This window comes from Plectropomus leopardus, chromosome 9, assembly GCF_008729295.1.
Source record: "Plectropomus leopardus isolate mb chromosome 9, YSFRI_Pleo_2.0, whole genome shotgun sequence".
Taxonomy (NCBI): domain Eukaryota; kingdom Metazoa; phylum Chordata; class Actinopteri; order Perciformes; family Serranidae; genus Plectropomus; species Plectropomus leopardus.
This window is the reverse complement of record NC_056471.1, coordinates 16094471-16120466: the sequence shown is the minus strand read 5'-3', so window position 1 is coordinate 16120466 and position 25996 is coordinate 16094471. Positions and strand designations below refer to the sequence as shown.

Genomic DNA, 25996 nt, shown 5'->3' with positions numbered 1-25996 from the left:
GCTCCCTCCTCTGTGTGAATCTGTCAGGAGAGCAGTGTGTATGTGTGTGTGCGCATGTCACTTCTTTTTAAACTTACTCACTCTTTGGGAGCGGTGGGCAGGGTTTTTCAGAGTGTGAGAGAGGAGAGGAGACCCCCGTGGTGCTGTGATTTGACTAAACAAACAGCCGAGTTTCAGAGCGGTTCCTCCTTCAGCGGACTCCGGGGACAGCAGAGATTAACCCCAGACACTGAACATCTGAGGGATCTATACATCTGAGGCAGCAGCCCCCTGTAGAGACAACCAGCTGGAAACCTCTGCTCTGATTTCAGAAGGAGGACTCCTGGCCGGCAACCTCCTCGGACAGAGAGGAAAAACTTGTCTGTACTTCTAGGATCACTCTGAAGGTAAGCGGTCTTATTTCTCTGTCACTGTCAAGGATTTTACTTTTAGTCACGGCTGCTTGGCAGCTGGTGGCAGAAGTGAAGATGAACTGGGGAAAATTCACTTAGCCTGTACGGGAAGCCCACTGAGACAGATTTAATTTCATAGCTGTCTGTCTCAGCGAGGATGCATCCTTACAGCACTGCACTGATGGTTCATATAACTTTGACTTAAACCGATAAACGATCAAAATGAGCCTGTTTTGTTTTGTGATGTTGTTGCTAGTTAGTGTTAATGTGTGTCTATTGCTGGTGTTTGTTACCCACATACTTGAATGTGTATACACCAGGAATAACAATGTGAAAGAGTGTGAGCAACCTGTTCAAACATCAACATGGCAACCATGGCTTGCATCTCTGTACATAGACACCTTTTCATTCTTTACAGGGCGCAACTTTAACAATGTTTATCTTCTCACTGAGAGAATGCGATTGACAAGGTGTCCTGGGGTCTTTCTTACACACAAACACACACACTCACACACTGAGCTTTATAGCACAAGCTGTTTGTATGCGCTTCACTTTGTGCTTCACTGCGAAAGGGCTTGTTTATACAGCTCTCTTCAGTCACCCTGAGTGAACCGGTGGTCCTCACTGCTACGACCATCAGTCTCTTTCCTCCCCTGTGAATGGCCCTAGCAGAATCAATCTTCTCTGCATTGCTACATGGAGGAGTTCATTGACAGACCGTAGCTGTGAAGTGATATCAGACCTGGCATCAGTTGCTGTCACCAGCATCTTTTGGATCTCCTTTTAGAGATAGCAGCTTGAATTTACAGCCTAATGCCTCGGCCACCCTTTTTTAAATGTAAATCTCTTGTAAAGCTGTGATTTGGTCTCGCTTGAGGAACGCAGACATAAACAATCTGTTGAATCATCTCCTCTCATTCATCACAGGAGAGGGCTTTACTACCTGGCATAAGTTACATTATAGCAATGTGAGCTATTTCATGGCAGACACATGTGTCATGCATGTCTTTTCACTCTAATCCGCCATATGTTTTGCACCTGAAAGCCTTCCCACTTCCCCGCTATGTGCGGCCGCAGCTTTGTTAAGTTGTTGGGTTTGCTGCACATCCATCTCCTGTAACCCTTGGAAACCTGAGCAAATTGACTTGATTTCTTTCAAAACATGGAAAGAAGACAATGAGCAACTTGTCAAGAAATTACCGAAAAAACTAAATTGTAAAAATTAGTAATTAGTAAAAAGTTACAAGAAAATTAGCTGCAAATAAGCACATAAAACAAACTAGCTAGTGTGCAAAAAAGAAAGGAAAAAAAAGGAAATGACCTGAAAAAGTGCTAAAATAAAATAAGTATAAATAAAAGATAATATATTTTGAATATATAATTGTAGCAGTTATATATTATATAATCTAATGATTCTCCTGCTCTGATTTTTAAAAGCTCATTTTCAGGTCATTTCCTTGTCACCTTTTACTATTTTTTTGCAATTTGCAAGACTTTTCATGCCAAATTGTTGATTGCCCTTTTTTTCATTTCCATTTCACATTTCAAAGCTTTAATTGCTTATGAAAGGCGTCTGAACGCAGCATAAGAGATCTGATGTCAATCCAGGGTTAACCAGATGACCTTTCTGATATGGGGGCATCTGAATTAGCATAATCAAAACAATGTTGGCATGTGTTTTGTGTCTGCTGCTCTCCTCCTCCTAAGTTTCCTTTTGACGTTTTTGATCTTCTTTATGTCTGTGGATATTTCAGTCCAGTCTGTTGTTGCAGATGGGCTGTTGGAAACTTGCATACATATCATACTTTTACCATCAACGGTATTAGATGTTATTGCATTCATGTCATAGTTTTATCAGCTGGATGTCTCCTGCTGAACATCTCACAGCCTCACCTTAAAACAGTGGATATACTCTGACAAATCTTCATAGCTTGGATTTGTAAAACATAGTGAAGTCTAATTTGTCTCCTGACCATTGGGGATTTTTCTCCCTGTGCGTCAGGCTGCTGGTATGTGCTGCAGCAGAGCTCTTCTCTGCGGCCCCGATGCAGCGCGGCCCAGTCGGCTCCACTCCCCTGGCCCAAACCTAATCCTTCGTCATCAGCTGTTTCCTGGCTCTCCGGCCTCTCCACATGCCAACCGCGCTGAGAAAATGTGCTTCACATTATGACCATGCAGAAAACATGCCAGGAGTCTGATTCGGCTCACATGTGCTGATATGTAGCAGCCTGAGCTCGGATGCAAGTTTTGAAACACGTTGATCTCATTTTGTCCGCTTGTGATTTATCCTCTGTGAGCTGAACACACAGCTGTTCAGCAATCGTGATCTGACAACTAGTGTGACGTTGTTTAGATGTGGATGAAGTATGACGTTTAAAAGTAATTCAAAAGTACTCAGACATGTTATCACGTGTTTACACTTATTGATGAGTGTAAGATGTTTTTTTTAAATTTAAATATAGCTGCCTCTGACTCATAATTCATCCTTCATACTTTTGAACTGAGCTGTTTTTTTCTCTGGAAGTCTATCAGTCTCTTGCCCTTGGCCTGCCTATAGGTCATTGCCTCTTTAGTGCTGTACTCAGACACTTACAGTATTTGAGTCATATAGCTTTAATGAAGAGCACTAAGTGCTGCTGTGATACAGCATCCTGTACGGCTGCCCGTCCATCTGGCCTCCCCCTTGTTCCCTCCTTTTTTTCCTCCCTCCCACTCACACAGAGCTGACAGGCAGCTGCATCTCATCTTCAGCCGGAGAGCTCAGCCACTCCTACTGGACAACTCCTGGGGGAAATGTTTCTGTTTGAGTTATAATGCCAAACTTTTAGGAGATCAGCCTAGAAATGCAAAGAGGTAATTTTGAGGAGAAATTCTTTATGAGCATATACATTTTATCCAACTTTATACCTCTGTTTTACAGCATTTCAGATGGAAAAATACTTTTATCACACTACACACTATACTCTATTGGACCACTATAGTAGCTAGCTATTTTTCAGATAAATATTTTTAAACAAAACCTGCAAAACTTAAGCCTATTTATGTTTCAAAGCCAATTTCACTGAAATCTCATCAAACCAAGCTCACACAGTTGTGCTAAAGCAGATTAGTCTTAGTGTTTGAGTGTTAAACTCATAATAAATGATAACTTAGGGTGTTTTTTATGACCTTAACTTGGGTGCTGCTTATGTATACATAAATATTTAATGTTATAAAGAAATACATGCTTACTGTGCCTCTTAAAGGGATAGCTTACTGATTGTCAAGCAGCGCTCATATGTGTAAATGAACTGTGGTAAGATCTTCCTGCTCATCCCTCAGCTCAAGTTTTTGCCGATCTAGGGCTGTTGCTAAAACTTCAGATTGCACACAGACACAAACAATACTCACACCTCTCTCTTCAAACTCGGATCAAACTGTGAAACTAGGAAGTGCTGATTAAGTATGAACCAAGATTCTGTTACTGTGTCTTTCTCAACTAATTTTTCAAACATATTTTAACTTACCGTTTAACTGTAATTCAACATTGTTTTGTACCAGCCAACCTCCATATTGTTTCTTTTGTCATAACAGCCAAGCTCACACCATGTCACCCACCAGCGGGGGTGTTTATTTGTCTGCTGTGGCGCAATGCATTTTGGTAGTAGGTTTTCTACCTCCTCAGTGAAACCACGTAACACCACTTCCAAAACTATTTGTGTCTTTTTACTGCACAGACAGTCCAGTTTTGCCAACATTGAAATACTTCTTTTTTAAATTTACTGACAGGACAGTTGTAGACAGATAGGAAACAGTGTAGAGAGAGAAGGAATAACATGAAGCGAATGGCTGCAGGTTGCAGTCAACCTGAGCCGCTGCAAAGGCCTCAGCCTACATGGGATTCACACTCTACCAGATGTGCTGGAGACTTTTTAAAGCTCACTTATTGACACATTATAGTGAAAATGGCAGTTTGAAAATAATCTGAACCTAGCTGTTTCACTCTGTTTCTTGTGTTTGTGTTAAGCTCAGCTAACTGGCTGCTGGCTCCTGCTTCATTTTCACCATACAGACATGACTTTCAGTAAAAATATAAGCATATTTTTCCAAATGTCATGCTATTCATTTAGATTGGAAACCAGGTTGTTACAGGCTTTAAGTAAAAAACTTAAAACTCTGATTTGCTTGCACACAAGGAATTGTTGTAGCATCACCACCATCATTCATGTAGAGGATGTGACTGCTTCTTCCCCCTCTGTGTCTGTATAACATAAGAGAGATATTAAAATCTCCTCCCTGAATTTACTGCATAAGGAAAAATCCAGATTTCCAGCAGGAAGTTTTGGTCTCCATCAGACTCTTTTCAAGCCCCACTCTTTCTCTCTGGAGTTTATGCTGTCCTCAGTCCAAAAAAAACATGCTGGAATTGGTGATACAGTGCAGTGAGACAGGAGGACGAAGGAAAACAGTCTTTGCTTTTACAAGATACAAATATTCCATACAATGGAAAATGGAGACTTATTTGGTTTTCTCTCAGTTTGTCTGATGGATATGTGCTGCTTTTCAGAGTAAGTTGTAACATCGTTTAGCTAGTGATATATCTAATTATCAGTCGCATTTCTTTAGATTTGTCAGCACTCACAGAGAGCCTTTTTAAGACTGCTTTGCTGTAAATGCCACAAATGAAAGCTGCACATGTTGTATAAATTATCTCCCAGATTGATGCTTCCCTGTCACTCTTTCCCCTCCTTTTCCGCTTCCTTCCAACATTATCGTGTTCAGGGCAACGAGTGGAGTTTAAAGCCAGGCCTAATTGTATTCAGCTGTTTCTGCTTTTTTCTTATAGGGAGGCGTGGGTGTGTCAGAGTGGAGGGATTGGAAGTGTGTAGGCGTCCTTCATTTCTCATAGGGCAGGTTGTGGGGCTTATACCCTCAAGGAGGGTGCAGAAGAAAGACGTTGGAGGATGGGGCAGAGCTTATGCAAGCAAATATATCTGATATCCTTGTTTTCCCTATGAGCAGTGTGAATTTGCTGGGACCCGGGCAAAGTAAAATTACAGCCTAACTGGTAGTAACAAGATTTACTGGTCAAGAAAAAAGGGAAAAAAATGATAACAGCTGCTTTAGTTTTTTCGAAATCTTAATCATTTTCCCTCATTTAGGTCCCCAAATGAGTGGAAAATTATATCATTAAACTGATATCAAACACTAGCCACATCTGAGGCTGTCATTCTACAACCATCAGTTTTACCCAGAAGCCCTTTACAGCCCCCCAGCGCCACTACAAACAACATTTACAACTCTGTTTGAAGGGGAGCAAACCAAAATCCAGAGTTACCCAAACATGTGTTGCCTCAGCATGAGCGCAGAGTCACTATGATCGCTGTGAGTCCACTCACTGTCATTGTGTCCTAAAAACCAAAGGGAGATTTATTAATGGCAATGATAGGAAGGAACTTTTTTTAAATGCACCAGCATCTGATAATGCAAACTTGAGAAGGCTTTAATGCAGCTTCAAGCTCTATAAAGTTACAGGATACAAGCTTTTTTTTTGCTGATACTGAAGTTTTCAAAGTTACGTGTCCAACTGTGTATCTGCAACTGTTTGCCTCTGCAGCCATCGTGATGAAAATATATTTTCAGTCTCAGTCTGTCTAAAAACACTTACTCAACATTTGCCAAAACCATTATGACACAGACACGTTTCTGGAGTGTAGAAATATGTAGGATATATGTAATGTTTCTTTTTTCATTTGCTAGTAGTGACAAAACCATAGAGAAGTAATCACTTGACTGTGCAGCTTTTAAGGGATTTTTAGCTTCTTTTTGATCATGGAAACTGAATTAGTAGATAAATCTTGAGAAAGGCTACATCATTGGATCGCAACATTTTTCGTGTCAAGGACTCCTTAATTTATAAACACTACGTCATGGACCCCCATTTAATGTGATTTTGCTTCAAAGACCTCCACCTGAAAAGATTTTGGTTGTTAGATACATTTAAGATCCAGTATTCAATAGCTGACAACTATAGCTGAGGAAATAACCATGGAGGAGCTTAAACCTATAATCACAGCAGCAACTCTATTGACTCTTACATTGGACTCACTTTTATAGTGGTTTATATTGTGAAAATAAACTACTGCACATTTTTCTGGGGACTCTGTAACTCCCTCGATGACTCCCTCCTACTCCTGATAAGTTTGGTTTTAATTTGACAATATAGAAAGGGGTAGTGACATCAGGATTGACAGCTGTGATTGCTTGTGATCAATGATGCTGCTCGTAATTGGCCGGACAGCAGGAACTTGGTATTGTGTAAATCGCTACTGCACAGACTCTGGCTTCAACTCGATGGAAGCATTAATTAGCATTTTCTGGAAATTTCGTCAAAGTTTGCTCTACATTTGGATGGAAACTTATGTTAAATTCTAAGTTTACAGCTTATTTCCACTGCCCCCCAAATCTATTATTGCAACTTTAAATGTGGCACACATGGCACGGAGAGTGCTATTAACTTAAACAGATAAAATTAAACTGATTTCCTCTTACAAGATAGAAGTGTAACTGTCTTCCTCTCTTCTTTTACAATATAAAAGATATATTATTATGACACAAACACAGGCTCCATAAGCAGACAGCACACATTTCCTGTTTACACTAACTCACATATTCTGACCGCATGTTGATGACATGTGTGCTCTCTGCCTTTTACTCATAAGCCTGCGGTTTATCATCCTTACAGCTCTGGTAATGTAACGTATGCGTACTAGCCGTGCTGGGGGACAGCGTGGCTGCCTGGGGTGGGTGCAGTGTGTTGTGGGTCAGCTGCTGAGGGACCAGAAGGTTTGCCTCAGGGGGATTTGTCCGTCCAAGACAAGTGATAAAAATGGAGGTTTGTTTTAACAAAGACACACTGGGTCATTTTTTTCCCACAGTGCTCGCCAAAGTCCGAGATACATCAAGAAAACTTGACATCCTTCTAAAAACTAAAAAGTATGGCGTGTCCATTAATCCTGCACTGCAGCTATTCTGGTGACATGATTTAGTGCGCAACCTAATAAAGTGGTCAGTGATAGACTTATCAGAGCTATAATTGTTTGCATTGGAAAGAAGTAACCACTGAGTTTGAGATGTTTGTTTTGTAGATCACAGCTTCCTGTTCACTTCAGCCGTGTAAACATCACCGTCTGTGATGTAAGACTGTGTGTGCGCTCCCTCTGCTGTCCCACTTTGATGTGGTGTTTCCCATAAATTGTGTTCTGTACGTCTGCATGCTCCCTTTGTTGTCTTTTCCACTGTCTGGTGCTGTGTGCAATGTTCTTGTGGTGTGTCGATGGTTCATCATGCTTTGTCATTGGTCTAATTGGTCTGTTTTTGCTTGATGGTTTGCTTTTTTTCTTTCTTTGTCCTTGTTTTCGAGTTTACATCTATTTTGTGCAGCTTGTTATTTGGAGGAGTTTTTTTTTGTAGAAGTTTCATCAGTTTGGACTCTTTTCATTGTGGTGTCTTCATGAGTTTTTGGTTAGTGTTTGTGGTGGTCTGCTGTACACTGATGCATCACAGCCTTACACCCACACAAGGCCAGAAAATTTCCCCATACAGGAAGTTGGAGCTCTCCAGCTGCACTTTGGCAGGCTTTTTTGGACATCTTTCTCTCTTTTGTTATAGATTACACCCCCCCACCCCTTCTTTTAAATGCAAAACTCCCCCCTCGGGACACACTCAAGCAAACATTTGGCTGCAAATGTGGTTCACGAAGCAGTTCCCACCTCATCCAGGATGGCTTTATCGCTGCCAGATGTTTAAATCAAACATGCAGCTACAGTATATATATGTATATATAGATTATCCCAGAGGTGGGATTACAGGCTGCTGTGGGACTGCACGTGGGCTTGGTGCATCCCGCTGAGGTTGATTTTAACATTCTTCCTCATTAGCCAGTGACACTTTGAGTGTAGCAGCATTGTTTATGAAAATCATGGAGGGTCAATCAGCCACCAAATTCCCAGCAACTGTGGGAAAACGTATACAGTGGGATAACAGTTTATCCGTCACAGTGATTACTGCGCCATCCCTTGCATAAACAGGGTTTGTTTTTGACCTCCACGATCATTGCGGGAATGGAATATCCCATTTCGTAGATTAAAATGACAACAATAAACATGTGTGTTAGAAATAAGTTTTTCAGATCCTTTTAATCATCTTTAAGACCCTCCACAAGATCCTCAGCCTGAGAGCCACTTGACTTGACTTGATGTTTGGATGTTGCAGATTGCCTCAAACACTACTTTGTCATCTCTAAAGTTCCAACAAAGAGTTGCTTTTTGTTTCAGGGTTCCAACTGCTACCAAGCGTTTTTATTAAGCGGGAAACAAAAGTCACTGAAAAGCTGCCAAACCTTCTTGGCAGATTCACTAGTGTCCTGACCCTTTTTGACATCACTGTTTGTATATTCCCTTTCTTGCACAAAAAACCCGACCATGGCAGAGATTAGCACAAGAACAGCTATGTTTGCAACCGTTCTTAGATCTACCCCTAAGTGTCTCCTCGCACCAGGAATAAGACTTTGATGCTAGTGTTGCATGTTCTTAAATCTTGGATAAATCTCGCCATAGTGTTCACTCTTTTTGAAGTGGTGTTCTGGCGCCCCTTGGCCCACCGATCCCAGTCAGCACATCCTATCTTAGGGTCAGATTCCTTCTCTGTTCAAAGCCCCCCCTGTCCATTTGTCAACATAAAACCTCATCATGTTGCAGTAGCCAAACATTATTTTTTCCCTCTTTTGCAAAGACCTCCAAAATAAGATTTGAACACACCAGTTTTCTGCTGACCTCAGATGTAAATCATATCCTGCAGTAGCCCTAACGCTTATTTTAGCAGAAATAGCATCAGCAGCCAGTCACAATAAAATCTGTTGGTCCTCATGCTGCCAAGTGACACATGACTTTGGCATAAGCATATTAAGTTGTCCCTCAAAGTCATCATCGCTGACACTGAGGTTGCTAGTTCTCGTAAACGCTGATGTGTGGCTTCCTTAGTGGACGGTCCTTCGTTGCTGGCTGCTCGGGCCCCTGGGGATATGGTGACCTCCCCTGCTCCTGCCGTCATCACCAGCACGGACCCAAGTGTATCAGCGGTCCTGGGAAAGTTCCAGAGGAGTACTGTGGGAACTTGAACTGTACACAGACCGCAGTGACAAAAATGGAAAGGGGGGGTGGGTGGGGGGGTGATCCGTGTGTGTGTGCGTGTGTAGATAGTGGGTGAAGACGATGGGGGGTGTAAGTGTAATACAGCGTGTGCCTGTGTGAACAGTGTGTGTGCGCCAGCACATGCTTGACGCACCAGTCAGGATGTGCGTATGTGCACATGTGTGTGAACTATGACAGACAGAAAAAAGCATCTCTCTCTCCTTGTCTGTTTCTCCCTCCCCCCCTTTTTATTAGAACCAGGAGGCAGGGGAGGAAATGGACCAGTCATGTTTTTGGAGCAACTCAAGTTTTCGTTTTGGGAGCGGAAGTGCCAAAGGCAGTTAATTTAGAGAGGCAACGTGTATCTCTGGTTTGAGTAACTGGCTGTGGGTTAGTCATGGAACTTCTTGTACCCCACCACCACTGCCAAAAGTGATCTTTCATCTCTTTTATGTCTCTAAATAAAACAAATCTGTAACTTTTATACACTTTTATAGAGTTTTAAAGATGGTGTTGCTCTGCATGTTCAGTGAAATGAAAACTGACCGTAATAAATGACCGTAAATGAAACTGACCGTAAATGAAACTCCCAATAGTTGGAGATAAGATGGAGAAGTATCATCATCAACACATGCCCCATTACATAATATGTAAAAATAGTCACATTTCTTAAAATAGAGATTGTAAAATTGGATTGCATTATCAAGCAGAAACTCTAAATGGGGCGAGATTTCTCAAGATACATTTCACAATTTTTCCACTGGCTCGTTCCCTCACTTCCTCATCCACCCTCGCTCTTCCCAAGCCTCGCTCTTCCGCCCTCTCTCTCTTTCCCACCCTCTTGGGTACAGGCCTGTGATCCATCCTTAACTGTTTCCAGACGTCTGTGTGCTGCAAGGCTTAACCCCCATCCCAAACATAATAACAAACCATTCCTCCCCTCCTCAACCTTTCCTTCTGCCTTCTGACTTTGCAGTGGCTAACAGTGGTTAATGTTTAGATGGTAGAATGGGACTTTAAGTTTTAGTCACCTTTGACCCCAATAGCTCTTAAATATTTGTTGATATCACATTGCTGTACAGCCCATTGGTATTACAAAACCAAAGCAGCCTTTCAAAATCCTAAGTACACTTCTGTGTCAGCAGCTTATGTGAATGCCCTCATTTTCACTTTTGTTTACACCAAAACCAATTAATGTCTCAGCACGCCTCTAGAATAGCTTGGACGCAGCATTGTTGCCAGTGAGCGTGTTGCAAAGCTGCACACAGTGACCCGTTTGTTAGTGGGCAGAATGCTGGTGAACCAGGAACAAAAAGAGCCAGACATTGTCACTCTGTCCTGGTGCAGCGAGGCATCAAATACCTCCAGAGTGAGTTGCATCTGCACCTCAGACTCTGAGGCCTTTAAAGAAAGCAGCTTGACAACACACTAAATACATTTTGTTTGTTTCCTGTTGTTTAAGCAGAGCATTTTCTGTGATTGGAAACAGATTTGTACTGACGTGTAATGGGATTTATTTTCTAAACTCTTGCTTAACATGACCCGCTGGAGCTCAGGCGGGCAGGAATCAATCCATCATGATATGAAGCCTCATGAGATGTTAACTGTGGCAGTGCTGTGTGTCTTTTGGAGTGGATGCAGAATAACGTTTCCTGCTGAGTTCTATTAAGTATTTTGTGGAAAGAATCTGTGTTTCTTCAAAAATTGGCAGTTAATGTTTGAGGCATAATATTTCTAAAAAAAAAAAAAAGGTACATGAAGTTTGATAAGCATTTTTATCCCTTCTATTTGTCCGGCAGAACAAAGTGAATTGAAGGCGTCCACCATGAGGAGGGTGATGGTGTCTACGCTTCATCTGACAGTCACAGTGACAGGTGAGAACGCAATCTCAAGATAAAAACAAAAAATGAAAATCTGTAACAGGTTCTTTTGCAGGCAAGCGTAGAGCATGATGCCAAGCTTAGGTGGTGTATTTCACACTTTTTTCTTTTTCATAACATATCCAAATGAAACTTTATATTAGAAAAAATCATAACTTATGAATGCTCGAGCTATAGACACTTAAAAAGTAACGGGTTTTTTGGATTATTCATTAGATGTCCATCCTGTGAGATAAAACATTACTTTGATGAAAAGAACAACTGATGTATTCAAACTGACCTCTGGCTTTTAAAATATATTTGTCACCGAAAAGGCATCATAATCCTCCCACATACCCAGAACACTCATATCTGTCATCATTTAGAGATAGAGCAGGATCTGGCATGTGTTGTTGACTTAACCTTTGACCTCATGCTGCTGCCTCTTTGACCTCCAATCTGACCTTTTTTCTTGTTGTGCCAACAGCAGCTCTGCTGTATTTCTGCTCCGAGCTTTGCTGCCTGGAGATCACACCCGATGGCACGGAGCTCGTCCTTGCTGAGGGCTCCTCTCTCACCCTCACTTGCTCCGGCTCGGGGGACACGATTTGGGAATTCAAGAGGGACGATGTGCCGTACATCCAGGTGGAACAAGCTCAAACTGGTGGTCAAAGTTACCAAATCGTGCAAAGCAGCACCACTTCCAGTGTTTTGACTTTGAATAATGTGAGCTGGAAGCACACTGGGGTGTATCAGTGTGTTGATCGACACACTGGAGACACTAAGGAGGTGGCTGTTTTTGTCCCAGGTGAGGCCTGTCTTTTCCCCGTTGCAAATTAACTGTTTAGTGCAAGCATGTCCAAAGTTTCTTGGAGGGCCAAAGCTGATACTTAATGGTGGACCAAAGGCCGAATGTAAACCCCTTTTGTATTGTATTGTTAAGGTGCAGAATTCTACTAGAATCCCTTTTCCCTGAATTGCAGGACCTTTCATCCATGTGCCACTGTCTTCATAATTTTTACCTCAGTCCCACAAAAATGATTTCCTGTACAAGGTGTCACTCTGCCTTCTGTGCTTAGATTAGAAAAAAAATAATTAGTAATTTGGCATACTATATAATTAATGATCAATTCACCACACATAAATTAAACCAGTAAAAATTCAGTTAAAAATCAATTTGTTTGCGCTGTACTTCACAAACACATGCCTTTTTTTGGTTGCTAAAAATGTATCTTTAACTTAACTAAAATTGAAACCTATCTAAGCTCTCTTCTACGGAAGCCCTAAGCGGAAGTGTTTTTTTGTTTTTTTTACAAGCCGTTTTCTCGATATAACGAGATATTATCTTGTTGTAACAAGATATTATCTCGTTATCTCGAGAAAACGGAGTTTGTTTTCCTGAGATATTATCGAGATATTATCTCGTTATCTCGAGAAAACGAACTTTGTTTTCCCGAGATATTAAGTCGTTATCTCGAGAAAACGAACTTTGTTTTTTGGTTTTTTTTTTAAACTTTATTGAATGAACGTCAGAAGAAGAAGTGGCGGGTGGATGATGTGACAGCAGGTGCCGTGCGGTGTTCAGCGCGGACAAATGTGTGCAGGTTCTCACCCCTGCACGTACCAAAAAGCACCGGAGCAACAGTATAATAATCTAGTTATGATTACTGATGAATTTGGGTGATGTGTTCCTGTAATAATCATCTTACCATGCGCATTTGTCCGCGCTGAACACCGCACGGCACCTGCTGTCACATCATCCACCCGCCACTTCTTCTTCTGACGTTTATTCAATAAAGTTAAAAAAAAAAAAAAAAAAACAAAGTTCGTTTTCTCGAGATAACGACTTAATATCTCGGGAAAACAAAGTTCGTTTTCTCGAGATAACGAGATAATATCTCAGGAAAACAAACCCCGTTTTCTCGAGATAACGAGATAATATCTTGTTATAACGAGATAATATCTCGTTATATCGAGAAAACGGCTTGTAAAAAAAAAAAAAAAACACGTCCGCTTAGGGCTTCCGTACTCTTCATAGCTAGAATTGAAATCATTTTTTAAAAAATTTTGTTTTTGCAGAAATGCATGTTTGGGAAGTACTAGCAGACTTAACTTAGACTGCATGAGTTGTGTGAGTATTTTGCAGTTAAACGTGGACCCCAATCAATTATTGTGTTTTTTGTTTTCCATGGAGGCATGCAAGAAAAACAGTTTTTTCTTCATGAGTTCAAGGTAACATGGCATGACAAATTGATATACAAATAGTCATTTTGTGGGTGAAGTATTCCTTTAAAGCATCTCATTCATAAAACAGCAAAAAAAAAGAACTGTACCTTGGTTACATACTAATTATCAGCAAGTTCCCATTGAAAAGTAGAGAGAGGGCACTCTGCGTGCTAAAAATATCTAAAAACACATTTTGATTTTTTTAAGTGTGCTCCTGACGTGCACATTTATTTTCCCACAATGCAATGCACAGCTGCACAGAGAAAATATCATCAGTGGTGAGAGAGCTCCAGGACAGTCTCGGAAAACAGAAAAACAAGAATTAAATCACTGGAAAAACATTTTGCTTTCTAATTGTCAAAGTCAAGTTCAAGTTTTCTGTTTGTTGATCGGATATATTAAAACTGTAACAACAGGAAACCATAAAGTTGAATTACTTTGTAGTATAGAATTGTATACAGCAATTGTTTGATCGAAACTGTCTTTCTGTCCTCAGACCCTCATGTGTGGTTTATAGAGAGCTCCCACGGCATGGTAACAAAGACCAGTGAGGAGAGCACCATCCCCTGTGTGGTCACCAATCCCAACATCAATGTCACCCTGTATGAGAGGGACACCGATCTGCCCATTAGGGGGCTTTATGTTCCCAGTGAGGGGTACAAGGCACCACTGGAGGACAGGACCTACGTGTGCCGTGGAGAGCTGAATGAGGAGGTGAAAGAGTCTCAGGCCTTCTACGTCTTCAGCATTGTCGGTAGGTGTTCAGGTTAAAGAGTTCAGTTTGAGAAACAACTTTTTTTCCCCCAAATAAATGCTTTCATTATCGACTCACCCCCGTGTGTGCTGAAATGCCAGAGAACTCACAAACATGCATACAGAGTTGGCTCCTTGAATTCAATCTCAGTCTACACCCTAACTATTAAAGTTAATGAGTCCATCTTTTGAAAGCACCATAAAAACCCCCATAAAAAAACCATAAAAAGTCCATCACATTTCTTCATACAGCTTATGCAGCATAATTTACAGGTTTTGTATTCAGAGTATTGCACTGTCAGTCCGAAAGTATAATTCATTTACGAATCAGCATGTGCATTTGTCAGCTTACCACTCTGGTGGAAGATGTGCTACTTGAGGGTGTGCAGTTTTTTTAATAAGGAAATTATGAGGGGAACACTAAACTTTTGGTCACAGAGTGCAATAGAGAAAACAGTTTAAAAAGTGCTGCACAAGTTTGGAGGTATTTGAAGTATTCTTGGACTTTTGTGTAGATGTAAACTTTTTTTGCTGCAGGAGCCAGCTTCCAGGTTTAGTTCTGACTCATACCGATGTAATAAAAATATTATTTTTAAACAGTTCTGTGATTGGTGAGTAGTTAAGAAGACTTTTTCGACATATTGTTGTGATAAATCACATCATCTCCACCTCTTTCTCCTCCTCTCCCCCTCACTCTCTCTTCCCGTCCCAGTCCCAGAGGCCATCGACGCCTACATCAATGTGTCAAAGACCGTGTTGAAGCAGGGCGAACCGCTGACAGTAAACTGCACGGTGCACGGAGTGGAGCTGGTGTTTTTTTCCTGGGATATCCCCAACAGAGAGGTGAGTGGGAGTGGAACAGAACAAGCGCTTTTGTTCAGCTTTCCCTTCGTGATCACTCTCAGGCCTCATGACCGAGCCAAAATTGCATCAAGATGTAGAGACACACCTTAATTTTGATCCCACTGTGAAATCCTACTGATAACATATAGTGTTGGTATTGTTATAATCGGTTCTTTTAGTGTTCATTTTTGGATCATAATGAAGATCTCCTCAGAGACGTTTCAGCTTTTCAGATTTGTGGCAGATTTTTTACATGTCCCAAAGATTAAAAACTGATCACTCAAAGTTTGATCCCATACCTTCCTACATGATAATAAAACGCTATATCCTCCCTCTCTCTTCAAGGTTATTGAGGTTGAGCCGCTGACAGACGTGCTGTCCGCCATGAACATGCGCTCCTGCCTGATCTTCCCTCGTGCCACGATCGCCCACAGCGGAAACTACGTCTGCCACGTCCACGAGGGTGTCCAGGACCAGTCTGCCTCTGCCAGCGTCAACATCACTGTGCTTGGTTAGACTAACCCACATATACACACAGAACTAAAACAAACTGATGCCGGACAGATTATTATTGCATTTCGCTGACACAGAGAAGACTGCTTATTATGTAAACCTTGACAAGTCAAGGTGAAAGAGGTGCTTCTTTTAAAGGAAATGAAGATGACTTCTATTTATTTCTGTTTAAAGTGTGAAATAAACCTTCATATTGTGTGGATGAGTGATACCTTGAAAAACAGAGCTTCAAGGTGAGGTGAAGCAAATCTATATTTAGACTTTTGAACTAAAACTCGAAATACACAAGATATGTTGAGGTTTGATGTCAACCTTTAACATAAATTAAGCCCAAAATATACACATAAGCAAATATGTGATCTCATGAGCCGCAACTAGAGGGCCAATAAAGGCAGGATTCATCATACCGAACTTCCTTTCCTCGTTTTGTCTTGACAGAATAGGTTTGGGTCTGTGAATGCTTATTCTATCTGCAGCGAGGTGTGTTATGTTTATGAAATCCTTGAATAACTTGAACTTCCGTGCTCCATGGAGACCAGGACAGTTTAGTAGTGCTCTCTGGACATCTCAGTGGAAAAGACAGATAGGGTCTGTCCACAAAAGGGCAACAAACAGCAGCAGTACAGTCTGAAGTAATTTGAATGTAACCAGTTCTATAACTATGCTATACTCAATATTTTATCAGCAATAGGTCACTTGGCTATTTGTATATGAAAGACTGTTTGTAGTGTTAAATCTACCAAGAATGATATAATAACATATATTTTGTGTAGGAGATCAAATTAATGGCATTTCCATTGTGTTGCTGATAATATTATCTTTATTTCTCAGAACGAGGCTTCGTGGATGTGAAAGCTGCTCAGCAACAAAACATTTCAGCCAAGCTCCAAGAGAACGTGGAGCTGAGAGTGGAGATTGAAGCCTACCCTCCCCCTCAGGTCCACTGGAGCAAAGACGGCGTTACCATCAAGGGAGACAAACCCATCGCACCTAGACAAGAACATGAGATCAGGTGAGACATCCAGTCAAATCCATTAAAAATGACCCACATACCGTAAAATCAAATGAAGTCCTCATATGAGTCAATGCATTTAAATAATTAGCACTGGACCTCTGTTGGGGTGGCAGCCTCTGGAGGCGTCTAGCTCTTGTCAGTCATCACCAGATAAGGCCTCCGCAGAGAGAAACACAATACTCTTTGGAGGTCAGGACGCCATCATTCATCACACAGGAACCATAAACACAAGATACCTGTCACAACTCACAAAGGGCTTTTAGTAAAAATGCCAAACAGTGTTTTAATTGCAGGACTGTGGTTTCATGTTTTTGCCAACATGCATTCAAAATCAAAAAGACAAAGTGAAACATCATCCAAGTCCTCCTTCACAGATGGAGAAACATGCGCTTTGTTAACAAACACCACCAAGCCCTTCACCATAAAGAAAAGACAAAGAAATATTTGATAATATTTTTAAAGTAAACTTTACTGAATTGCAACAGAAACACATAGAATAGTACAGAACAATATTGTTCCAGGTGTTTCTTTTCTTAACATCCCCCAGGATATAAATTGAATAGTTAGTTTGCAGTCCAAAACTTCAATCAAGTGGAAACATGTCCTCAAATCTGAATGGTACTTAAAGGGTAACTATGGTATTTTTCAAACAGGACTCTTTCCTGTGTTTTTGTGTCCAAGTGACAAATGGGAACAACAATTTTTGAAACTGGTCCACTATTGAACAAAAGCACTGCAGCCCTCTGCTGTGAAACTGGATGCAATGTAAGTACTTGGGGCATTTATGCAACCTCAATTTACATCCACTAAAAGTGCTTTTATTTGACAGTGACAGAATGTACTGCAGCATTACGGACAGGAGCACTACAGAGATAGGCCTAAAAACCACCAGACTCCTTTTGGATAAGCAGTGATTTTATTATTGTAAAACACACTTCATTCGAAGTTGACAGAAACAAAAAAAACCCCACAAAACCTTGTCTTTGTTCATCTTTCTACTGTTACAACAATTGCCAGCTCTCGTTTGGTTTAAACAAACCCTTAATTCAGAGTTAGATGTGAAACTATATTTGCTCTATACACACTAAAATTGATATTTATTAAATGGAGTCAGGTGAGTTTGGTGATAATGTTTTTTGGGCTGTTTCTGTTGACCTCTGTACCTGTGTAGTGATCCTTTCAATAATACTACGAGTGGTTACATTGCAGCTTGTTTTGCCGCTGCTGGCTGCAGCAGTCTTACTCAATACTGGACCAATTTCAAAAATTGTCGTTCCCATCAGTCACTTAAACACAAAGACATGGGCAAATAGGGCTTAGGTTTAAATAATACCAAAGTTAACCTTTAATGCATATATATGTATATATATAGAGAACAATTCATTTTGTGCAGAACAATGTTGTACCAACGCTAAATTATTTTAATATATTCAATACTGAAATATCACTCCTCAAATATTTAACAGCTCATACATATTGGAGGAAAAGAGTCATGAATAGTCATAATTGTATCTTCTCACTTTTGTCTACATCAGGTATGTCACCATTCTTACCTTGGTGCGGGTGAGGACGGAGCAGAAGGGCCTCTACACCGTCCTCATCACAAACGGAGATGACACAAAGGAGGTGACCTTTTACCTGGAGGTCCAAGGTGAGAGGCTGTTTCAAGAATTATCACATTACGTTCTTGTATATCTTTAGTTTTTAGACAGCAGTACTGGTCTTCAAGGATAGACAATTTAAAAGTGTGTAAGTCCAGACTGTTTTTATTCGTGTCAGTAATGATTAATGGCCGCTGCTCCCCTGTGCGTAGTTCCCTCTCAGATTAAAGACCTGACTGACCACCCCCTGTCTGGGAAGAGGCACGTGGTGACCTGCATAGCAGAGGGGGTCCCAACCCCGACCATCCAGTGGTACAGCTGTGACAGCATGCACAAGTAAGTCGCCCATTCATCACTTTACCGTCACATAACAAACACAGGGGGGCTGACAGAGAAATTTATTTGACTTTCAAAATCTGTGCGTCTGCTTTGACTTTCTTGGCTGCAGGTGTAGCAACCAGACAGCAGTGTGGCAACCGCTGATCCCAGAGCCAGAGGTGCTGAGCATCCACACCAATGTCAGCTACAGCAAGACTCGTAAAACCAGCCAGGTGCGGAGCCAGGTGACCTTCCACAAGCTCCAGCAGGTCACAGTGCGTTGTGAGACCAGCAACCAAGCAGGACTTGTTGACAGGAGAGACGTCAAACTGGTGTCCAGCAGTAAGTATCATGCAAAGAATGCCTCATTTTAGTGGTTTTTATATTTCACTGTCACTTGAAGGACCCATACAAAGGTAAGTGAAAATTGTCGAACTTTATGTTTTATGTATTTTTACCACTTTCACTGTGTAAATGTGCAGTCTACCACTTTACTGATAATTTAAATATGGTAATAATGAAACATACAAGATTATTATAATTTTGTTAAAGTAAACCAACACATGGTGGTCTGGGGAAAAAAAACAAGATTTAAGTCTGAAAAGTTTATACTTTAGAGACACAGTATAGGGTTGCACTAAACAGTAAGTCATGCGTATTTGTACTGAAGTACCAATCCAAGGATAAGTTCCTTTACAAAGTCAATGCCACCATGTTTATAAAGCAAAGTTTTATGTCCGTTAAGAATTCGAGAGAACTTGGTATTTACAGCCCTTTCCTCATCTTTGTGTGCTTTTGCCTGTTGCAGCACTGTACTCCCAGGTGGCAGTGTTGGCTGCTGTTCTAGCCTTAGTGGCCATCATCATCATATCTATCATCATCCTCATTGCTGTGTGGAGGAAGGTAACAAAGTCAACCATCAGCATTTTTAGTTTCTTTTCACAAGTCATACTTAAATACAACATATAGTGAATTAAAATGTATAAAAGAAACCATAGTTTTTTTGAAATAATGTTTTTTTTTCTGTGTCTTTCAGAAACCTCGTTATGAGATCAGATGGAAGGTGATCGAGTCTGTGAGTCAGGATGGTCATGAGTACATCTATGTGGACCCCATCCATCTGCCCTATGACCTGGCCTGGGAAATGCAGCGAGACAACCTGGTGCTGGGTGAGTCGTTGAGGACAGATGATAGTGTGGAGAGTCGGTCATGTGCTAATGTGGGTAATCTGAAGCCCATTGAGAAACTGCATGGGACATACTGTAGGTTCTAACAATTTAACCTGCTATGATTTGGATCTGTTGCCGTATGCAATTAATATTTATAAAGACAGTGTTATTGTAGTTGTGTAAACACAAATATTTAAGATTTTTTACTATTAAATTGGACATGAAAAAGAAGAACGGATAGAATACTTGATGTCTATTGAAATATATGTTATTAAACATTTTATGTAGATAAACACATATTCATAATATTCAACAAATTAAATAGACGTATCCACAGTGTTGCAATGTTTTTTTTTTTAAAGGCTAGCGCCTAGCCAAAAAGTCTTTTAAAAAGAGGGCAATTTTTGAATCTTTTTCAATTTCAAATGACCTGAATTTTTAACTTAAAGGTTTAAGTATTTAAGTATTATTGATTATTTTATTAAAATTTAAAACAAAAACCCTCTTAAAAAATTCTCTACACTATAGCACAGTGTTGCTCTAAGATAACATACCCCAAAGTGTACCCCCCAAAAAAAAAATTTTCGGAAAAGGTCTTTAAATTATGTTCACTTTGTCTATTTTATGATAGAAAACATTTACATAAAAACATTTTTTACCAACTGGCATCATAATGTGTACCATGGAGTGTTAATACTTAGATGTAATTAAATAAATAATGCATAAATACCTGTATAGTATATCTTTAATTACTTAATAACATTCGATAGGGTCTCCTGGTCCATTATTGTAGTGGTTGTTGGTTGCAACTAAATCAATTGGTTATTATCAGAATAAACAGACTTTTAGTGAGTATTCTGCTAGACGAGAGCAAAGAAACAAGTATGTAGCGATCAGCAGGTGACTTTAGTCTGGTGGGTGGTTTTGGTTGTTTGGGTCGTCTGGATGCAGTTAAGGCAAGAATACAAAGTGCGGTTTGTTAAACTGGTCTTCTTGGCTCTAATCCCGCCTCATTTTTAAACTCTTGTCTTCGATAATGTGCTTTCGGTAGTCAGCTGTTCCTTACAGGCCTTCCATGGTGAGACATCTGCTCGAGTTAGTCATCTGGACCACCTGTTATAACCTGCTCAAGCCAGTTACCAGAGAAAAGTGTTTACATTGATATTTTAATGAACAGATAGGACCTCCATCCCTTTGCAGGTCTACCATGTGCCTCATTCACACTCTATCCCACTGAGCCTTTTCTTTGTGTTTCAGGTCGCACTCTTGGATCAGGAGCCTTTGGCAGGGTGGTCGAGGCAACTGCGTATGGTCTCACTCATTCCCAGTCCAGCACAAAAGTGGCTGTGAAAATGCTGAAATGTAAGACATCCAATGTAAAAACACAGTCAACAGTCATGTGCATATTCATGTGAACAATGCGGAGATCACATTAGCTTCCCCTGCATATGGTAGCTGTCAAATATTGTGACATCAGCGTCATATTCCTGGGAGCACAGAGAGCAGCAGCCTGCAGAGCTTTAGATTGGTTGCCAGCCTGATTTGGCTTTCAGCCAGCAGGTCATTGAGCAGTTTGGCAGTGGCACAGTGTGTCCTGGTCTCAGTATGTTTAGTTCTCATACATACCTCATACTGCCCTACTTTTATATATATCTCTCTGTCTCTCCCCGTGCTTCTTTCTCCATCCAGCCACAGCCAGGAGGAGTGAGACTCAGGCTCTGATGTCAGAGTTGAAGATAATGAGTCACCTCGGTCCTCACCTCAACATCGTCAACTTGCTGGGAGCTTGTACCAAACACGGTGAGCAGAGCATCACAGTTACCATAGTGCTGACACATGATGAGTGAGTTCCACAGATCGACTGTGAGCATTTACCTTAAAGGCCCAGAAACACCAGACCGCTGTGAAGGAACCAGCAGCCACTAAGCTGACTGATGCATTACCTCACTTCACCTGTGTTCTCGGCCAAAAAGTTGCTCATAAACACATCGCAAAGACAACAACTGACAGCCAACCAGCTATTGTGCTTCTGTGTGAAGGGAAATAATTCTACATACCAGGAGATGGCGGTAGTTTGTAATTATACCGTAAATTGTCATGACACTGGTTAGTTAGCACGTTACCAACACATTCCAATTTTGGAAGAACAAAGAAGGTTAATCGTGCACCAGTAAAAATATAAGGCACACCATGAGGTAAGTTTTCTGCTAAAGTGCTCAGTGGCTGAAGAAAAAAAAATCTTATCTACATATCATATCTCTATCTCTCTTGACTTTAGGTGTTTGTTTGCTTTCCTCACTTCCATTTCTTTTTTTGTGTGCTGAGCTGAACTGCCAATCAGACCGATTTCATTGACTGACGGGCTCCCTACTTTGCAAAGAAAACATCCAGCATTTTGGAGACATTTGATGCTTATTTTATCCACCATGCCTCTTTTTCCTTGGTCCGTGAATTCATGAAACACATTTCAAATGTTCTTTGAAAGTGAGAATCATTGTCCTTTTATGAAAGGAAATGCAACTTTTCCTTTTTTTCTTCATCCGGTTTAGCAACAGTCATCTTTGAGTGTCAGAGAAAAGAGTGACACACTTTGGATTTCATGCAAAGGGTTCAAACATTCATGTGGCTTCAGAGGTTGAGAGAGAGAGGAGGATGTAAACATGTTTAGGATGTGCTGCTGTCTAAGTTCTGTTTGACCTAGAAACACTTGATTCCTTGTTGCTCATCAAATTATCCATAGCTTCCCCTGTCATGCATTCTTATATATGATTTCAACAATTTATTTCCAGTTTATTAATTAACCACAGTTAAATAAATGCCAGTTATGAAAAAGATAGCAACACACAGTCTATTTAATTTAATTATACATTGTTTGGTCATCTTTAAATTGTAACTTACTTTTTTAATTAAAATAAATTATTGACATTTTTAACAAAGAAAAAAAATAAAAAATAAATAAATTTAGAATTTATATATGAACATGTTAGAAATGTAACTGAATAACTTATACACCATTATTTTATGGACTAATGTATAACATTATCGACTCGTATTGAAACTTTTCAATTAAAATGTAGACTTATTCTGATGACCCCTTTTAAGTTGATATTACTGAAAACACTTACCTAAATATTTAACTGACATCTAGCTCAGTGTTTTTTAATGTCTCTTTCTGTGATGTGAGAAGTAAGTTTTCTCTTTCCATAGTGAAATAAAGCTTATTTGCACAAGTAAATCCCACATTTTGTTTTGCTTTCTTCAGGCCCTCTGTACCTGGTGACCGAGTACTGTCGCTATGGCGATCTGGTGGACTACCTGCACAGGAACAAGCACACGCTGCTGCAGTACTACGCTGAGAAGAACCAGGATGACAGCTGTCTCATCTCTAGAGGAAGCACTCCGCTAAGCCAGAGGAAAGGGTGAGAAGAACACACAGATGTCTTCCTCATATTAAGTTTGATATGATGAAGGACACAAAGAAATATGCATTTAGGTCTGTTTATCATACTGTGTTTTTTCTTACACTTCATGTGTCCCTCCAGCTACGTTTCTTTTGGGAGTGAGAGTGATGGAGGATACATGGACATGAGTAAAGATGAGCCCTCACTCTACGTGCCCATGCAGGAGCAGATGGACACCATCAAGTATGCCGACATCCAGCCCTCTCCATACGAGTCTCCCTACCAGCAGGACATCTATCAGGAACAAGGTTTGACTTGTGTGTCTGTGCTGATGTAAGCATAGGTGTCATTTACACCAGAGATGCTGGCGTGTTCCTTATGTCACTTAATGAAATGGCCGATAATCGCTTCTTTAATACATAATTTGGTAAAAAAAAAAAAAAAAAGCTCTGAAAATAATATTTTGCACCTAGAAATGTAAACTTTCTTAAATAACATATAACATGTTAACTAACATATTTGAGAATAAAATGGGTCAGGTGCAGTAGGTTATTCTGTCATGTACAAATATCCATCAGAATGAAATACTTCCTGTACAAATGTAATTAGTTCAGTTCCAGCACCTCAGTCTTAGTCCAAATACTGGGTGAATGGTGTATTTCAAGATTTGAACCATTATCTGTCAAAATTAGCGGGAGAGGCGCATGGAGACACACCTTTTCCTAGAGTGTGAAACATGAGTTTAAATTAATGTTAAATTATCATGTTACAATGCGATAAGTGGTTGTCATGTCATGTTATTAGAACAAGAAAATTTCTTGTTTGAACATGATACTGATATCTTTTTCTGATGTGGTTGCAATTTGCTTCCCTATTACTGCAATCCTTACCTGAACTTGGTGTTTACATTTTCATAAATTAAGATGTTTTTATCAAAAATTGATGCATAAAAAATCACCAAAATGCAGGAAATTAGGTGTTTTATACTAAAATTCCTGGGGGAGAGCCACCAGACCCCCCCACTCCACAATGTTGAAATGCCCTTTGCAGAAGTTAAGGCTAAGCCCTTTTGATGGGCTGTTTTATCCCAACCCAGTTATTATATGCTCTGACCTAATTTTGATTCCTCCAATTACTTTACCTAAAATCTCTGGTGTTGACTGCCAGTGAAAGATGTGTCGAAGAGCGGTGGGGATGTAAAGGCTCAAATGGAAAAACAAAGTGACCCCTTGAATGTAAGTCTGTATTGAATATCAATATCAATAATAAATATATCAGTGTTGTAACTGAAAAGTAAGTATGAAGAATTCAGCACACTGAAGACAGGAAACAAGGAAGGATGAGATGCGTTTGATGTAAAGTATGACTTTGAGGCCAGCCAGCCACTGCTAATGGAGGATTTCTGGAAAATTTAGCTGCACTTTTGTGTGAATAACACTATTTTTAATCAGTGAAGTTAAAGACAGTGCCTTTCATGAACACAAGAATTGTTTTAGCCTTATAAATCAATGAATATACTCTGCATTCTCTCCGGTCTTTGATCAAAAGGACCGAGAAAATTATTTTAGCCAGTCACAGTACAGCTGGAGTTTCCGCTGCACGTCATTCATGAGACATTCGTCACCTGCTCTTCTTGTCATGATAGTTTTTTCATGTTGTTTTTATGTTCAGGTGGCGGCAGATTGGACCTGGCCATCAGTGACTCTTCCATTCTCACCTATGATGATCTCTTGGGATTCAGCTACCAAGTGGCGAAGGGAATGGAGTTTCTTGCCTCAAAGAATGTAAGATATTCTATATAATGTTGCATAATATGTCGCTGGTGAATTCTGACTGGAACCCCTAGATTTTGTGAATTTGAACATTAGTTCTGCTATTTGGGGTAATTTGCAGCCAGTTAGAAAAAAACAAAAGCAACCCTGAATAGCCACTAAAGCTCAGTAATTAACCCTTTGTATCTTGTTTCTTCAATCCGTGAAAAAACAAATTATCTGATCATGTTATTTTATACCACTGCAGTGTGTCCATCGTGACCTCGCTGCCAGGAATGTGTTGATTTGCGAGGGCAAACTGGTGAAGATCTGTGACTTTGGCCTAGCAAGAGACATCATGCATGATTCCAACTACATCTCTAAAGGCAGCGTAAGTGGGTTTAAATGCGCTTATACAAAGTAACCTCAGACAAAATGTCAAATTAATGTATTTTTATGTATATAATTCTACTAACTGACTGTCTAATGTGGTATTTCTTTCATTCAGACCTTCCTGCCTCTGAAATGGATGGCACCAGAAAGTATTTTCCATAACCTGTACACTACCCTGAGCGATGTTTGGTCATACGGCATTCTTCTTTGGGAGATTTTCACACTGGGTCAGTCCAAATGCACACATATAGTATTTCTACACATTACAACTGGATTACGAAACTCTTGCCCCCATGGCAGTGAGTACACAAACCTGTCATATGCTTATAAAGTATGCCTGCAGGTCAGCTCTCCGCATCTCTTTCACCCCCTGGAGTGCTTCCTTCAAGTCTTCCCTTGCAAAAATGCTGCCTTTTATCTTTCCTTTGAACAAAAAGTTTCTGTTTTGTCTAGGGCATCCACTCAATAAACTTTTGTTTTGGACACTTCTCAGGATTTTTGGCCACTTCCTGCACCCCTAGCTCTGGCTAGTGGCCGTGAAATGTGTGTGCCAAAGTGGAAAAGGTGCCCCAGACACCATAACTCCAGTTTA

At 40.4% G+C, this 25996-nt stretch overlaps 1 protein-coding gene across 2 annotated transcripts in view; it reads left to right on the top strand.

Annotated features, from left to right (window-relative positions):
* Positions 1 to 25996, top strand: part of pdgfrb (platelet-derived growth factor receptor, beta polypeptide) — a 32769-nt gene continuing 6773 nt past the window's right edge. Inside the window, exons 1-19 of one of the 2 annotated variants that reach the window (XM_042492994.1) lie at positions 1 to 386; positions 11362 to 11436; positions 11912 to 12229; positions 14144 to 14401; positions 15113 to 15243; positions 15589 to 15754; positions 16588 to 16768; positions 18307 to 18422; positions 18585 to 18708; positions 18821 to 19032; positions 19499 to 19593; positions 19727 to 19859; positions 21117 to 21221; positions 21549 to 21659; positions 23122 to 23278; positions 23402 to 23568; positions 24932 to 25044; positions 25280 to 25402; positions 25520 to 25631. In XM_042492994.1, coding sequence (XP_042348928.1) covers positions 11388 to 11436; positions 11912 to 12229; positions 14144 to 14401; positions 15113 to 15243; positions 15589 to 15754; positions 16588 to 16768; positions 18307 to 18422; positions 18585 to 18708; positions 18821 to 19032; positions 19499 to 19593; positions 19727 to 19859; positions 21117 to 21221; positions 21549 to 21659; positions 23122 to 23278; positions 23402 to 23568; positions 24932 to 25044; positions 25280 to 25402; positions 25520 to 25631 — 2671 coding nt within the window. In that variant the 5' untranslated portion in view covers positions 1 to 386; positions 11362 to 11387. Of the gene's footprint in view, positions 387 to 11361; positions 11437 to 11908; positions 12230 to 14143; positions 14402 to 15112; positions 15244 to 15588; positions 15755 to 16587; positions 16769 to 18306; positions 18423 to 18584; positions 18709 to 18820; positions 19033 to 19498; positions 19594 to 19726; positions 19860 to 21116; positions 21222 to 21548; positions 21660 to 23121; positions 23279 to 23401; positions 23569 to 24931; positions 25045 to 25279; positions 25403 to 25519; positions 25632 to 25996 lie in introns of both variants that reach the window. The other variant, XM_042492993.1, reaches the window with a different exon arrangement.